Source organism: Fringilla coelebs, assembly GCF_963513975.1.
Source record: "Fringilla coelebs genome assembly, chromosome: 1".
In the NCBI taxonomy this organism is placed as follows: domain Eukaryota; kingdom Metazoa; phylum Chordata; class Aves; order Passeriformes; family Fringillidae; genus Fringilla; species Fringilla coelebs.
Window position 1 is genome coordinate 132,263,620 of NC_140028.1, and position 17,441 is coordinate 132,281,060.

General features: G+C 39.9%; 2 protein-coding genes across 2 annotated transcripts in view; both read right to left on the reverse strand.

Moving 5' to 3' along the window:
• ITGA8 (integrin subunit alpha 8) overlaps positions 1–3,380 on the reverse strand; it is a gene marked incomplete at its 5' end in the record, with an annotated part of 115,599 nt that extends 112,219 nt beyond the window's left edge. The window contains 2 exons of the mRNA XM_084201604.1: positions 2,912–3,036; positions 3,196–3,380. Of these exons, the coding sequence (XP_084057730.1) occupies positions 2,912–3,036; positions 3,196–3,380 (310 nt within the window). The remainder of the gene's footprint in view (positions 1–2,911; positions 3,037–3,195) is intronic.
• A 5,750-nt stretch (positions 3,381–9,130) lies between these two features.
• The window catches only part of MINDY3 (MINDY lysine 48 deubiquitinase 3), a 49,727-nt gene continuing 41,416 nt past the window's right edge, over positions 9,131–17,441 (reverse strand). Inside the window, exons 13-15 of the mRNA XM_084205674.1 lie at positions 14,597–14,684; positions 11,414–11,485; positions 9,131–10,169 (exon numbers count right to left, since the gene is read on the reverse strand). Of these exons, the coding sequence (XP_084061800.1) occupies positions 10,020–10,169; positions 11,414–11,485; positions 14,597–14,684 (310 nt within the window). The 3' untranslated portion in view covers positions 9,131–10,019. The remainder of the gene's footprint in view (positions 10,170–11,413; positions 11,486–14,596; positions 14,685–17,441) is intronic.

The following is a 17,441-nucleotide window of genomic DNA, read 5'->3' on the forward strand; positions in this document are numbered from 1 at the left end:
GAGCTTCATTTGTGCATCCAGTCCTCAGAAGAAGAAGACATGAGTCCTCATGCTCATACATAGCTCTTGGATTTGTTCCTCTCTTTAATTTTTATGTAATAGTGAAAGTTACAGTTTCTGCGACCTGAAGCAATTTCACATATTGAACTTTGGATATAATATATGGGAGTCTGCCTGACCGACAAATTTTTTAGAAGTTCTCCCCATTGAATTTTTGGGGCTGAAAAATGGTGATTTAGCAAATTCTTTATCCACTTGTTGGTTCACACTGCCTTTCTTTCCAGTTCCACTCAGTTTATACTTCTGAATTTATTTAAGAATGCTCCAAATTATTCAGTAGTTTTGGGGTTTTTATTGTTCTTTGCTTAGCTAATCTAACTGAAAGAGATATTATTCAGTTAGAGTCAAGAAGAAAGTATTGAAAAATTGAAGCATTGCATAAAAATGCATCAAAATGAAATTTTTCAGCTCTGAAGCAGCCTGTGTAGTTCTTCTGTTTTGTTTCAGAAAACATTCTCAAAGCTTTACAAGACTTTTAAAGATCTCCTGCAAGGCATGAAACATTAATCTTCAATATTAAAGCTGCTGCAACTGAACTTCTAGTCTTCTAACAACTTTTGAGTGTTTCTGCTTTGGAAGAAAGAATAATCTTGTGGTAAAGGCACTGGAAGAAGAAGGAAAAGCCCCCGAGTCAGTTACCAGTATCATCATCAACTTTTTGTATGATCTTTGACAACCCAGAATGACTTCTCTCTGTTTATTAGAATCAATATTAAAAATGGGAATAGCAACATTTCTGAGCGATGTTGTAGGAGAAGGCATAATGAGGACCAGATGCCTGTACAGGAGCCACGAACTAGAAACACCCCACATTTTACCAAGGACTATCTAAGTCCCAGTAGGTAAAACAGAGCTAAAGGCTTCAAAAGAAACTTTGTGTGACAGACTATTGGAAATAGTTTCACCTAGGACAGAGCTCATGTGGACTACTGTGCTCGGGGCAAGAGTGGAAAAAAAGGAAAACTTGGTCCTGTAAATAATGGGTTTGGGAGAGAAAAAAGTGACATGTAATATACACCCAGAAATCAGCAGCAGGAGTCATCTAAAGCATATTGGAGATGGCCTTTCTGTTGCTGGCAGTGAAGAAGAGGGCGTGGTACAAGCCATGGAAACCTTCTTCCCAGGGTCCTTGTCTACAGGACATGGCTGAATTGTGCAAAATGACACCTTTACTGCCCTTGGGACTGGAATTCCAGAGCCAGGGGCAGCTCTGCTAAACCTGCCTATGCTGCCATCCCTCCCACAAGGACAGTGCATCTCTGCCTACACCACAGCTGCTCTTGGGCTTAACTTCAGCTGTCTGCAAGTCAGGATTCTATCCAGAGGACACAACCAGCTCAGGAAGACAGAATGAGCCACCCTTTGGAGATTCCAAACTGGATAGTTGTGTGATACAGTCCAAAGCCTTACTGATATACTTACTCCCAGTTTGTTTGTGCCTTTATTCAAAACATAGTATCTACAAAAGGACATCTCTGTGAAGAGTATGGAGCAGTCCCAAGTTTCCTACAGGAAAGTCAGATGTCCTTCTAGGTTTCATCACCAGATTTTCCTAAATTTTTCAAAATTCCCCTTCAAAATGCAATGGAATTTTCATTTGGTCTGTAAGTTTTTTATTCAAACTTGAAATTATTTTGTATAGATAATACATTCCACGTTGGTACATGAACTGTCTAACTGTAAGATAGGAAATGCATTAATAGTTCCTCTATTTCCCAGTTTTATTTCAAATGTGTACACTCAAAACCTATCACAATTAAAATAATGTATGCCTACTGTCTATATACATTTCCAGTTATATATATAACCAGATGCTGTACATAGTTTTACCTGCCCCAGGAGCCACATACACACAAATGAACTACCACTTACTCTGTTTTGAAGAATGCTCAGCATGATGGGAAAGTCATCCTGATCAGTATTCCTAGGCACTAACACAGTAATAAGATGTGGGTGGCTGGAGTTGGGAGGAGTAAAGAACTGCACTGCTTATTTGCTACAGTTAAGTGAGCTCTTCTATTTAACATCTTTCAGAAAACAAACAAACAAAAAAAATTGTAATGTGTTCACATTTCAATAAACCACAAATATTAAGATTAAATATAACCTAAAGAATAATAACTTTCGCTTAATGGTCAAACTGTCAAAGTCTGCCTAAATAAAGGAAGCAGTTTTAAAGTCTCTGCAAACACTAGGTTTAAATTATTTTCAAAACCTATAAAGAGACAACAGAAAACATAAACAGCTTGAATTGTTTAAAACTTGTGTTCCCTCTAATTAAATAAGAAACATCTGTCTTGGGATTTTGGAAGTGGATATAATCTATCCACATTGTGCCTAAATCTGTTTGCATCTAGCTTCAGTATTCTGAAACAAAATTCTTGCTTTCTGAATAGAATTAAATAAGCACGCCACACGAGGCACTTCATCCATCTGAACAGTCAGAAATCCCCTCTTTGAAAATAACAGCAAACACTAGAAATCCTGTTATTTCTATGGTTCAGAGAAGTGTGAGACAAGGCTTTTGGGCTTTGCTTCTGAACGCGCAAAAGTATTTTCAAAAGCAGGAATCTGCCAAAAACACCTTTCAGCAGAGAAGAAGGAAAAAAAAGGCAGTTATTAAGATGAACTACTGATCCTGGAGGTCACAATCCTGTTATTTCTCTGGGGGCCATTAAACCCTTTCCGGCAAGAGCACATGCATTCAGACTCCCAGGAGCGGGATTTCTATCCGAGTGCAGATACTCGGATCAAAGCGACCCAAGTACAGCGATCGCGGAGGAGCCGAGGGGGCGGCGGGCACTGCGGGGCGGCAGCACAGCGCTGCGCCGCGGGACAGCCGCGCACTTACTGGTGTTGTCGAAGGGGATCTGCCTGCACCGTGCGGCGGGCCAGGCGCAGTAATACACCGCTCCTCCTTCCACGATGTCTGGCTGCGTGGTGTTGGCTTTGGGAGCTCCCACCAGGACACTGACCCTGGGAAACACACCGGGAGGTCACCGGGGCGACCGGGACAGGCGGGCGACGGGCGCTGTGACCCCGCGGGCGCGACGCCGCCGTTCGCCCGCCGCCTTCCCGAAGCGTTCCCCGGGCGCGGGGGCGGCCCGGCCCCGTCTCCCCCGGCGCGGCACTCACGTGCTGGGGTCGGGGATGTAGAAGTCCACCGAGTACCCGAAGTAGCTGCCCGGGGGCCCGCTGTACACCGTCAGCTTCTCCTCGTCCAGGTTGAAAGCCACCAGCGCCGGCGCCCAGAGCAGCGCTGACAGGAGGAGCAGCGGGTGCTGCCAGCGGCGGGGCCGCCCGCGGCTGAGGGGCAGCATCTCGCCGCCTCCGCGGCCGGCTCCCGCTGGCGCAGCGGAGCGCAGCTGTGCGGCCACCGTGCGGAGCGGGGCGGAGAGGTGCGTCGGCCGTGCGGTGCGGTGCGGAGCGGAGCAGGGCGGTGCGGAGCGGTGCGGAGAGGTGCGGTCCGGCTGCCGCCGTGCGCGGGCGGGGGGCGGCGCGGGAGGCTCGGCCCCGCTCGGCCCCGCTCGCCCCCCGGGGGACGCGCCCTCGGGCGCCCCCTGGCGGGCTGCGGCCGGCGGCGGGGCAGCGCTGCCCGCACCGCGGTGCCCGAAGGGGCTGCGGAAACCCAGCGCCGGGAATTCCGTCGGGGAATCTGCGACAAACGCCGGCTAAGCTGGACACCCCGTGACTGCCCAGCAGCTACCGATGGCTGCCGTGGGGCGGTCGTGTTCACGGGGAGAGATGCCGGAGTGTGGGCTGGTGGTTTCGAGTTGAATTTCTCTCGACTTCCATAATTTTCAAGGGTTTGAGCTGAAGAGCCTGATACTTGAAAATCTCTTTTAGGAAACTGAAGTACATTGAAAAAAATGTAAACCTCCCTCAGATTGTTGTTTGGTTGCTCAGCATGGCCATTATTAAATAGAAACCAAAGAACCCCAGCAACGAAAAAAAAACTCCTTCTAACCACGGGAAAGACGTAGAGCCGGGCACAGAGTTCAGAACGCATTCGAAGATGCGATTCCTCTGTTGCTCTCCAGGTTTCCCTGTGAGTGCCTGGCTACGCGGGGCTTCCATGAGCTGAAGGGGGCACTGGCGCAGAGGAGAGCCTTTAGCACAGCTCCATGCAGGCGCAGGTGTCGTGCCGCTTTGCCCGCAGAAATAACCAATCGAACGTGGCGCATAAATGGAACGGTGCTTTTAGAAAGCTCTTCTGGTAAATTCTTCGCAAAAGTAATTTAAAAGGATGGGGCTGTATAACTCCTGTCTTGAGCTGTTCTGCCCCTGCAAGCTCCACAGCAGTTTTAACTGGTTTTGTTAAGATTGTATAGAAGGACCTGGCTGCCTGAAATGCTCCCTTCCCCTACGAAGCTGTGTGGCATCACATTCACATCTTGAGGGGACAGCATTGTTAATATTTTTTTCTGGCCAACGCAAAGGTCGGAAGAAAAGGAGAAACATTTTATTTTCCATGTAATCAGCTCAGTAACAACAGGGAAAGAGAATTGTTTTTCAGCATTTATAATGCAGATGTGTCCAAACAGAATCAGAGAAAGATCAAAATAAGAGAGAACCCATTTATAAACATGCTATATTAGATCTACCTATGAAAGCAATTGAGAGCAGTTTGTTTTGTTGTGAGGTTCTGGTTACTTTACTTTTGTGTTTGTTTTATTTTAAGTGCTTTATGGCAAGATTATTCAGATAAGACCGACATTCCTTTTCACAAAAATAGAACTGTGTGTTTATTTCCAGCATTATCTGTGTGACCCTTAGCTGTCCCCACAGGCTTGTAATATCCCTTATTCTGACTGCCTTATATTTATGCCAAATTTGCAAAATAGTGAAACGTCACCATTGACACTATTGTATTATTTTACATTGTACAAGTTTCTCTTACAGATCTAAGCACCAGTAATAAATTCAAAAGTGAGGTACTTCTAAATGACTTTAGGATTAACACCTACTCCTAAAAGTCATGCAGTTTTAAGACAATTGAATGTGTTTAGAACTTGTGTTACCTCATGCTAAACAATGATGATAATGATGATGATGTTAATAATGCTCCTTTTTAGCATAGCAATCAGTTCCAAGGTTGAGTGTCACAAATGTAGTTTCTGGTGCTCAGAGAACTGCTCAGACTGCAGTCCAGAGCACTGGCACTCAGAAGTGAGAAGGCAGCACATTCTGGTGCTGTCGCCACTTTTGCTGATCCATTCAAAACAGTAATTCAGTAATTCAGTAATTAGCACAGTTGGAGATAGGTGAGTGCTCACATAAAAGAAGCTGAAGAGGAATAAGCAAGAACACAGGCAGTTCTCATGTGCTGCCCTTGTACCTGCCTTAGAAACACATGCCACCCAACCTGATTCTTTAGAGCTAAATTTTAAAAAGCAAAAAAGTGCCTCAAATGGCTATTAGTGCTAAAACCTGTAGGAAGGCAGGGCAGCATGAAAAGAAGGAACTCTCTTTCAAGATCCTTTTAGCCCCAAAGTGTTAACCTACAGCAGTCTCCCCCTCCCCTTAACCTTTTTTTTTTTTCTCTCTCTATAGAGACATATGCATGCAGGATATTCCAAATCAATTCAAAGAGGTAAACAATTTATGTTTCTAAGAATTTACAGTATTTCCCTAAACAAGCTGGACCTGTTCTGATCACTGGCTTATTTCACATTTTGCTTTCCTTGGACTTCAGTAATGTTTGAAGTGCACACTGATCTGCACTGCATAAGAGGTAAGCAGTTCCCCCAGTTGTTGGTAGACTGAAACTTTTAGCATACCTGTGGTCTGATACATTAACTCCTTTGAATATCTAACTAAAAAGTCTTAATAGGCTGTAGAACCATACCTGGAGCCAGGACAGAGAGCTTTTATAAGAACATTTAGCCAAGAGTCTAAAAATCATTATCTACCTTACAGAATAAATGGAATGTCAGATGTGGGATTAAGTAATTTATGAAAAAAAAATAAGATTCATGGTGTGAATTTCTACTGCTAATATTATGTGCTTTTAGTGATGTTAGTATGTAATTATGGTATTTCCAGTCTTAAAAATAGATTAGTCTAATCTTCTATGCAAAGATTTGCTGAGGCAAAACTTAAATATTATTTTTTAGGAGGCTCCATTATCAGAGCTTTAATGTTATTTATGCTATTATTTCGTAATGAACCTGCTAGCAGAGGACCAAGTATTTCAAAGAATCATATAGACTTTTAGCATAAATCTCATAAAATAAGTGATAATTTTACTATTCTTTTCAAAATATGGCAGTACAGAAGCTGAAATGTCCAATTCCCATGGAAAACCTACCTTTCCTTTCACTTGTTTCCTAGTTTTGTTTCTGTAGGCCAGAAGCCTTCTCCTGAACTGTAGTTGGAGCAACTACACAGACAGTATTTTGTATTGATTATTGTGTTGCAAGAGGATAAAATGAGGATATGACCATGCATTACGAGAGTGAATTTGAATCCAGGATGACATGCTGACAAAAGATGTTCAGCATTCCTCTTTGAACCTTACCTTTGTGAACGTTGTCCAAGTTAAAAGTCTTAGTAGAAGTAATTCCTACATGAAAAGCTTCAAAGCTAATTTTAGATTGAGCAGATTAAATCAATCTGAATCACAGCAGATTAAATCAATCTATCAATCAAAGCATTTAGTCTACAGAAAAATCAGTTTATTTTCAAGAGATCCCATGGGAATACTGATTTTTCATTAGTTATAGGTATTAACAACACAAAATCAATGTAAAAGGGAGTCTAACAAGCCAATCTACTATGCTGGTGAAAGCAGAGACTGTGTGTGAGAACCCAAAGGACGGGATGCTGCAGAGGAAGCTGGGGATGCGGTGTTCCATCCCATTGCACCTCTGGCTGTCGCCAGCAGCAGAGCTGCAGCACAGGGAAGCTGAAGGTGCTCCCCAGAACATGCTGGATGTTTTGTGCTGAGTAGCCTTGCTTGCAAAGCAGAATCCAGAGTAGCTGTCCACAGCCTGACTGCAGACTCTCATCTGTGTGGACAGCCAATCAGTGCGTTGCACTAAGGGAGGTTCTTGTTTCTGCTTGCCTGCTCCATCAAGACCCATCTTGGGCTTCTTTAACCTAAACTCATGCACACAAGAACTGAAAAGATAAGAGAAAGCATATACATGAACCAGATAAGCATAAATTTTAACTGTCTGAAGGAACAGAACTTCTACAAAAGCATAAAAAAACCAAAATGCCCAGCATGTACTTAAGTGATTCACTATTTCAAAGGGCCCTTTGCGTGGATTCTAACAAGGATATTTCCATTTGGGTTTGTACTGGCTGCTTACCTTTAAACGGTTCAGACTTCAACAAAGCAAATATGGATTTGGTAGCTATCAGCCTTCAAATATAACTCATCCGGGCTAGTATGAAGAACTGGAAGTAGTCTTTCCATTATTTACTTAGATAACTTATTTGGAGCTGCCTGACTGTAAACCTCAGTATACATTGAAGTGGGAATAATTTCTTTTACCATTTACCCAGCAGTTGACCCCAGGACCCTTCCCCCCCGACACTCTTTTTTATGAAAGTGAATTTAGAGCAAAACCATATCAGCATGTATTTTCTGTCTCAAAGGGTTTTGAGACATGGGAAGGAGAGGCCAGTTTTCCAGACCAACTGTCCAACATCCTGCTAACTGCACCATGTTTTCAGCTAGGATAGTAATTGTCTCCCAGAAGATACTGACCTTTCCTTGGCAATTAAAATTGAACAACTCTGCAATACATAAAACCCCCTAGAGTATTAATCAAAATGTCATTTACTTGCATATTTAGCTCACACACTTTCTTACAGTTGTATTATCAATTTGCTCTGGTTACTTACAGCATGCATTTAATTCCATAGAGTGCTCTGATTTCATTGGCTAGGTCTCAATTTTCAAACTGCAATATATACCCACACACATAGGCAGCACTTAGAGCAGAACAACCTGTATATAGGTTTCTAGCTATTTTTCTGTGAAAGCAAATAAAATGTCGGAAACATTTATGTCCTCCATGTTTTAAGTCTAAATAACCATATTCTTTTAGGGGACAAAAAGTGAATTTCCATAAAGGCAGAATCTCCCCCATTGTGCTCATCATAGAAGAAAGGCCAGAAAGGTTCACTTGGCTGAGGCTCTCAGATGAGCTAACTGAATGCCTTAAAGCACTGCTAGTTAGCCTCTGTATCCAAAAATAAGTGAAGTAATCCAGAATCCAGGCCTCTAACAACTAGGCAGTATGAAGGATACAGGAATGAGGGTTCTTATATCACACTATCATCAGCTAAATATCTGTAGAGTACAGCAGACGTTTTAATCCAGACTAATGCTTAAAGACAGATCTCACATCAGCTGGGCTTCTATTTTGTTTTTTCCTTTGAGATAGAACTTCAATTTTATGAAAGTGGGCTAGAAAAAAAGATGCATATTCTAACAGATTCAAGCTATGATTCAGTGCAAAATCTGGTGTGAGACACTCTAGTACAAGCCAAGGACAGACACAAGAATTCAAGAGAAAAAGCAAGAAAAGTAAATTTTCCCCTTCCAAGGTGTCAGTGGAAGTCTAAAGACATTTATCTTAAATGTGTAAAACCAGCTGAAACAAGTACCTATCAAGCTTGAGCACTTCTTGAAAAATAAAATTCCATACTTGACAAGCAGATTCTCCTTATTTATCTATATTTTTCAGCAGTAATACCACTGTTGCACAAGTTTTTAATGTCAAGCCCACACTGCAAGACAGACTACTTGCATTCTAAAGAAAGTCCAATTAAGGAATCTTTTCAAATCATTGTAATCTGCAAAGGAATTTTTTTATTCAGAAAAAGAAATCTAACAAAAATACTGTCTTAATACCAAGATGCTCTGCTGTCAGTTTGCAATAAGGAATGATCATGGTAATTCCAGAAGTTAGGAAATTATCTTTTGGTGTAGGCTTTTTCTACCCCAAAATGCAGTCAACTTGAAAATTGACATTTCTAAACCTGTGGTTCCTTTTCATCATCTCAGAGAAGCAGCAAACAAGTCCAAGTAATCCAAACTTTAAATAACATATGATTCAAGGAAAAGATTTTATTTTAGGGCTAAGAAGTTGATAATAAATAAAGGAATATAATAATGTAATAACAGATGTTCTCATGCACTTAACACATACAGTAATGCTGGCTTACACTGCTGTTTGGACAAATTAAGAATAGGTATTTGGCAATATTGTAAGTTTTGAATAGTTTAAAGATTATAGAACAAGAAATTCTGCTGTTTTTACATTTCTTTTATACAAATTCAAATAAATATTAATATATCTATTTTCTTCTCAGATTTTCTGTTCACTTTTAACATGCCCAATAACTAAGCCACAGTAATATACAACTGCCAAGAAAGAGTATTTAAGAATTATACTTATTCCTAAAAATGTATCTTATTTATGTCACATTGTGCAAGCTCTTTAGGTAAAATTAGATTTTAGGAAAAACTGCAGAAAATTTAAACTCATTAAAACATATCCAGTGCAAAGGCCAGTCTAGTCCACACATTATGGTACTGTAATGTAAGCTAATATAATTAAAATAATAAAACATGCCTATATGATTCTGAGAAAGCTGAATATGTTTTATGTTTAAGATCTGACATCTAATATGCAGATTCTGCAATACCAGAATTTTTCAAATCTTCATGAGATGGCAAAAAAAGGGTAAGACTTTATAAGTAGGCTTTTTTTTCTTTTTAGGATAACTCACATTAACAGTACTACAGTGGCCAAAAAAGACAAACTATTATAATAGAAATCAATCTGATTAAAAAATTAAATATTCCAATTAACACTGAAAAAGTGTTTGTAATCATTATTTACAATTCCTCAATGATACCAGTGTATAACTCCACACAGTCAAGCTCCAGTTCCGTGTGCCCGCGGAGATCCGCCGGCCGGCTGTTGTTCCTGGACAGGTCAGTTCAGGGAAGGGGATCGGTCTGTGCTCCAGAGCAGCTCTATGTACGGCCACTTGGTCTGCAAGCAGCGCTTCACCGGAGTGTCGTCCGTCTGCAGCATTGGCTCTTCAAAGCCCATGACAACTGCTGTGCCTTCCACGTACATGACCTGTCAAAGTAAACCCACCTCTGTCAGCCTGTTCAAGAACTGGGAGATGAGATGATTATTGTCACCAGGCCAGGAGAGGATTTGTAATGATACACATCTATCGGTGGGGGATATTTTTGCCCGATGTCTGGGAGAAATGACAAGGAGGACTCCATGGATATCAGAAGGCTAAATAATTACTTTATTATACTATATTATTCTATACTATATTACACTACATCTAAAATGAATCTGCACAAGCACTCAACTGCACAGAATCTCATGACACACAAACACACACAAACACACACACACACACACATATGGATTCAAGTGGTCGATGAATCAAAACACTCACACCAGAATCCAATTACCAATTCAAACAATCTTCCACAATGCATTCCAATTGTGGACAACAAGAGGAGCAGCAAATGAGATAAGAATTGTTTGGATCATTCTTTTCTCTGCTTCTCTCAGGTTTGGAGAATGTGAATCCCATACACATCAAATCTGTGAAGTTTTACATACTTTCTTTTTTAAAGAAATGAAGTATGAAATCAAAAAACCCTCATCTTTGAATGCTTCTGCTTACATTTTGGGGTATGGAACCACTGGAGATTTCACAGGGGTAATTTTAAGGACTTAATTACAAGCTATTCCAAAGACTGAGTAGGTATATTTTCTGGAAGAATTCTTACTTAAGTCTTTCTTGCTCCTCATGTCTCTTAATGCCTTACAATCTTTTACTCTAAATTCTCCTTCAGGAACTTAGAAGCAGTCGTATTGTGCCTGGTATGCCCCTTTTTTCAAGAATGTTGAAAATGAAACAGGTCATCTTTGTTTCCTCAGTAAATGGCTCAAAAAAAAATACTCATTTTTTGATGCAAGCATGTGCTGCTGAAAAAATTCACAAAAAATCCTAAACAACCTAACTTAGATGTAGAGTTACTTCTAGAAGTTGCACTTTGTGTGTGATACATCTCCACCGTCCCTTGCAGTTCAGACCCCCACTTATGACAGGTAGGTGTGAGAAAAGCTCTTTTCAAAATGCAGTTTCAGAGATGTGCTCTGGCCAAGCAATCCAGTATAGTAGCTCAAATATGATTAGGAGCACAAAGAAGTTTCCAATTCCAAATATATAATTTTGGAAGAAAATTATCAAAATAATAGTTTTGTAAAAAGTCTGCTTCAAGGTAAAGTATTTTGCCTTTAAACATATTCAGTTTTGCTTTGTGACTTTATTAGGGCTTAATTGTAAATCTTACCTTTTCATTATAATTAGATTGCTTCAGTCCATTGTAATGGTAAACAGTGAACGACTCTGAAACCCTGGAGTCCTAATAGAAAGAAGACAGTTAATTTCATGTGGCATCCACTGTGCCGTGATTCTCTTCTCTTTACAACTAGACAGATGCGTTCAACCAGTAAGACTTGGGAAAACTGTTAAAAAGTGCCATTTCTTTTAGGTGACAAAATCTTCATATTACCTTTCTTATCAGAAATAAAAACACAGTTCTCAGTAAATTAATGAGTAACGCCCCCAGGAGCAAGCCATGATTTTCTGTGTTCACCTGGACGAAATGAAGTACAACTTCAGCACTGGCTATGGAGAAGCCATCCTAATTTCTCGTGCAGTAGTCACATACATGTTGATTTATGATGGTTTGGACGCCACAAAGATTTTTACTAAGGACCAGATTCAATCTCTGGCCCTCCATCTGAGAGCTAAAAAGCTCATATACTCCCATGCCTGTCTAACTACACTAATTTTGAAGACACCAGTTCTGCCAGTGTCTTAACAGCAAAGCTACAGGCTCTTGGTAATCTTTACCATTCCAGGTGTTTTTATGCTGTAGTCCTAAGAGGACTGAAAGCTTTAGATTCACTGAACCAGGAAACACAAATAAGGTGTAGTATCAGCTCTTTCATGCCTACTGGACCAGGCTCCAAAGAAAAGCTTATCCCTTTTTTGAGCACAAGGAAGTAAAGGCTGGAATGAGAATAAATCTGCTCAGGTTACAGTACATCCATCAGATTACAAAACCCTCATTCATTTTTCTGCTTTTGAATGATTCACAAACTCTTTCTATGGGTCTCTCACAGCCATCCAGGCTATCCAGTGGATGGAGGGTGGTGAAAAGGAAGATAAGAGGTAACTCTGCTTACAGAAGTTGCTTCACAGAGATAAAGAAAATTTAGCCTTCCTGGGATGGAAAGAGGACACATTCAATTCCCTGAGGAAGTTATGCTCACTCAGAAGGGAAAAAAATGCAATTTCCCAGTGCTTGTCCCATGGAAATTAAGAATTTTGTGCAATTCTTGTTTAAAAAAAAAAAAAAAGGCTAGCATGGAATTCAGGAATCCCCCTCTCCAGTGACTGTCCTAAGTAGTAAGGAGTCAGGCTGAATAGCTTTGAATAATTTTTTTCTAAGCCAACAGCTTTCAGAAGAAAAGCTGAGATACCTTTCTGCTTTTGAGATGGAGTTGAGTACTTTTTAGGAGAGTAAGAATAGGGGTTTGAATATTCTCAGCAAAGGAATCTAATCTGGATCACCTGAGCCCCAGCTAGATGTTCAAATATTAACATCCAACCATCACTGGTATCTGCTATTTCCACAAAGTATTTGAAAGACTTTCAAAGATATTAATCTTAATTTCTGCAGAATTTCACTTTCAGAATGAATTCTGAGCAAGGTGTCAGTATAGGTAAGGGCTACTGGTACCTGATCCACAGAGTACAGATAGATTGAAAAAATGGATACTGGCGGGTTCCAGTCCAAATCATGCTGATTGCTCAAACAGCACCCATAAGGCAGTAACAATTCCCATATTTTTTACTGGAGCCAGCGAAGGTTTAACAGGACAGGAAAAACTGAGTGGTGGGGAATCACATATAGCAGGGAACTAGTACTTGACAGACAGGCATTGACTGAGGGGCTCCAACTTTAACAGAAGGCAGAATTCCTCCACCAGGGTTCTGTCTATAATTGCACTGTGCTTTGTTGTCCAGCTTCCCTTCTTCAGTCAGTGATGCCCTTATGACAGGCACAAGAGGTAGCAGTCCCAAACAATGGCTCTTTTCTCCTCCACCTCCCTGTGACCCATGGTACTGGACAGTTTAGGCACAACCAATTTTGGAGGATGTTCTTTGGCATTCTGAACTTCATTCTAAGCATCTGGGACCTAAAATGAAGCAGTAGAGTCTTCCATATTTGCAAATGTAATATAATTGTAAGAAAGAAATTATATTCAATTGTACATGTATTTCCACTTCTGTTTAAACAAATGAAAGGAAGAAGAAACAGTTGGCAAAAATACAATGTGGATGTAATTCTAAAACGCCAGAGAAAATGAGCACTAACTCCTCTTTCTCTTTCCTCCAGATGATGAAAGCCTGTGAATGATATGATATATTCAGTCCCTACCATCTTTGGCAGTGCAATTCTAGTGTCTTCTGACTGACCAGAATGTTTCATAGTACAGAATGTTATACCCAGTGCTGCACAATCCTAACAAAAAGAATCTTGCTGAAGGAACTTAAACCCATCAGTTTCACATTTCCTTGATTGTAAAAACTAAGCCACATAGTTTCAGTGACACATCAAGTGAAGAAGCCTTTAAAGAAGTACTCCTCTCAGCCCTTCTCCTTCTTCCACCAGTCTTTTCTTCTGCCCCAGGTAAACCTGCTCTTTTTTGCCAATGCAAACATGTGTATGGCCATGGAACAAGACCCCATACACCTGCAAATAGAGCTCTTATCCAGACCAGCTTCCTGTTCTGGTTTACCACAAATCTGTTTAAAGAGGCTCCTGGTGGCAGGGAGGCAGTGTGAGAGCGCGAAAATGTGATCCAAGGCAAAGGGGAAAGAGGACAGCAGTGCTAAGTTAACACCTGCCTCTCAGTAGTGGTGCAGTCTTAAAGAATATATGGAACAGACTGAGAGTTTGAAAATAATTTTCTAATACCCTAACTTCCACATATGTTAAATCTAAGTCAATCATTATTTTTTTGTTAAACTGTCAAAAATTTTACATTATCAAGAAATGTACATAAAAATAGTTTTAAATATGTTTGCAACCTTTTCCCATTTGCAAGCAACCTTTTTAACTAGTATGGTCATTTATTCTCAGAAAAATCAAACTCAGATGAACTTTCTGAGTAAGGAAACAATTCAATGTCATACTCAAAATGATTATATATTTCCTGAAGTTAAATTTAGAACAATGGAGTTTCCTTCCAGTGTAAAGCTGACAAAATCACAGGCGTGTTATAGAAAACAGAAGTCTACCATTTGTGGTGGAATACAGAAGTTATCTGCTGATCAGCTGAGCTGAATGAATGCAATACTTATTAAAATTTACTCTTGTAATATTCATGGAAGTTTTCAATGAATCTCAAAGCCAAACAGAATAGACAATGCTCTGCAGCAATGAAGATATATTGATTACCTGCTCAGGGAAAAATTCTTGCAGAAAGGGACCCAGTAGTATGATGCCCAGTCCTTCTGGGTCTAATTTGGTCTTCATGAGGTTTACACTAAGATAAAAACATTGAATATAAAAGTATGAGTAAGACACTTTTATTCTTGCATGACTAAGTTATGCTGTGCTACCACAGTACTGACTGCCAAGTATAGCAATACTATTCTATTTTTAATCGTTAGTGACAACTGCACCAGAATGGCATGCAAGTTGCCAAAACATGGTTATTTTAGGTAAAAGTAATCTGTTATTTTAAATTAAATAAGTGATAATTCTGAAGGACCACCATATTTGGTAAAATAATTTGAAACCCATATAATCTAAAACCAGGTTTACAGCCCAAAAGGCATTTTGCTGTCTTGTAAGCATTCTTTAAAGATACAAAAACCAGTCATCTTTCAAATATAGCTCTGTCACTGCCAAACAACCTGTTTTTAAACAGAGATCTGAATACCTTCCAAGATTTTCTAAGTATGCTGAAATAAAATTAAATTTAACAGATGCATTTCATATTTACATCACATACTTGGTATAAAAGAAGCCAGAACCAACAAACAATGGAAATACTAACAATACTAATCTGGAAGCCTTACTGCATGACTACAGTCTAATTTCAGGTCACTGCAAACAGAGGTCAATTGTAAGACTATATATCTATTTAAGCAATATATTTCTACAGGCAGCAGATTGTATCTATTTGCATCTACCTAGCCCTCTGCTTGAGTTACAAGCTGTACCGTCCACAAGAATGTCCTCATTGGGGCAAACCAACAGAGCGCCTGGCCCAGTATCCTGTTCCTGACAATGGTCAGTGGTGGGTGCTTACGATAGAGAACAACAGGGCAAACACACATCCTTAGTTTCCCCTCCCCATTTCCAGCAGTCTGCTGCTCAAAGACATCTTCAGTGACAGGCAGTATCTAAAACACAAAGATATATATTTTTCTTTCCATGCATGTGCCTAATTGGCTTTGAATCCATCTATATTTCTGGCTCTTAATAAACTCCGCTCAAAAACCACAAATTAAACTATGGACTCTGGGAATAAGTGTCTTCTCTGTTTTGAACCTGCCACCTGATTCAGTTTGATGACATCTCATTTTTGTATTGTGTGAAGCAATTAATAGTCATTCGCTATTTACTGTGCCAATGGTTGTCTATCTTTTCCAGGTCAAACAGTTCTAACCTAGTTTCTCCTTGCACTAATGGCATTCTGTATCTTTAATTATCCTTGTTGCCTTGTTGATAGCTTTCTGTAATATTCTTTTTCCAAGATGGAGTGAAACATCAGGCATTTATACAATAACATAACTCCTGTGAATCATGCTCCATATGTCTGGCTATCACTATGAGTTTAAATCTCAAGATCTGTTTCCTGACCAGTAATATCTAGTTCACAGACCTACAATGTGTATGTGAAATCAGCATTGCTTTATCCCCTGAGCAACCAATCTGCATTTACTTCATTGACGCTTCTCCGTTCCTGCACCCTCTAGTAACTTCTGCTGCTCTTACACATTCTTTTTTTTTAACATCTCAAGCATGTTTGTATCAGCAACAATCATTCAAATCCCTACTGTCAAATCTTTGCTGGTAAAATAACAAAATTTACAGACTTAATATAAATTCCTGTAAAATCCCTCTAATTATCTTCCTCTATTAAGAAAGAGTAACATTTTTATTCTTTGATTAATTCTTTATCTACCAAAAATGTTCCATCCTATTACATGTTTACACATGAAACATTTACCTATGACTTTTCCCTAGACTGGCCTTCAAATCCTTTTCTAAGTCCTATTGTTCATTTGTCACCTTTCTCATTCCTATACTCTTTGGTACCAGCACAGTTCACAGTGGTAGGTAACCTAAAAGAGTTCAGCAATGTCATTCTGACATTCCTTCAGGATTTTGCATTTTTTTACTTATTTTGACACTTCAAAATGTTAGTTACTCTGACCACCCATCAAAAGGCTTAAGTGTGGAACCACTCTGATCTTCTCCAGTGATGAGGAGAACTGCTCCCTACCATCTTCTCTGGTGAATATGAAGAACTCAGTGCACTTTTCTAATTGACTTTGAATACTTTAAAAACATTGGGAATCATCTATCAGAACTACAAACCTCTTGCAGGCCCCTTGGCACTGATGGGCTCAGAAGAATACTATTAGTTTTTGTTTTATAACTTTACTTACTAGTCTACAGATTTAAACTCTGTTTTATATTGTATTTACATTTAACATTCCATAAATCCAGATTCTTCCCATTTTTTTTAGTGTACACACTACATCTTCCTTTCAGAAGACACACTCTCAGTTTCTCATAGATGTCTCTTTCACTACTTAGGCCTTTAACCACCCCCCAGGTCTCTTTTGTTGGGGGCTGTGAGCAGAGGGTATAGTTTCCAAGGTCTTTTTGATTGTTGCACAGAGACATTTTGTCCTTTTGGCTACCACTTATGTTTCTCCATCTTAAAGTAAATTCCTTTCTTGGTCCTAACATAGAACTAGTAGTAAGTTATTTGAATTCTTTTTGTTTCTCCCTCAACACACAGAGGCTATATTATGCAAATCTGAAGAGAGTGGCTCCATTAAGGTCCTTGGGAGAAGAATTTTAAAATTCATAACACTGAATGTGGTGTCCTATAAACTATGCTAATTTATTATTTTTTTAAAAAATCACTACTCAAGTGAAACCACGACTGAGAACTTGCAAGATATTGGACTTCAGTCCTTCTATTCCTCATTCTCACTGCTCTCAAAGTACAAAATTTTGGCTATGTCAGTGGCTGTTTGAAACCTGCCCAAATTCTTGA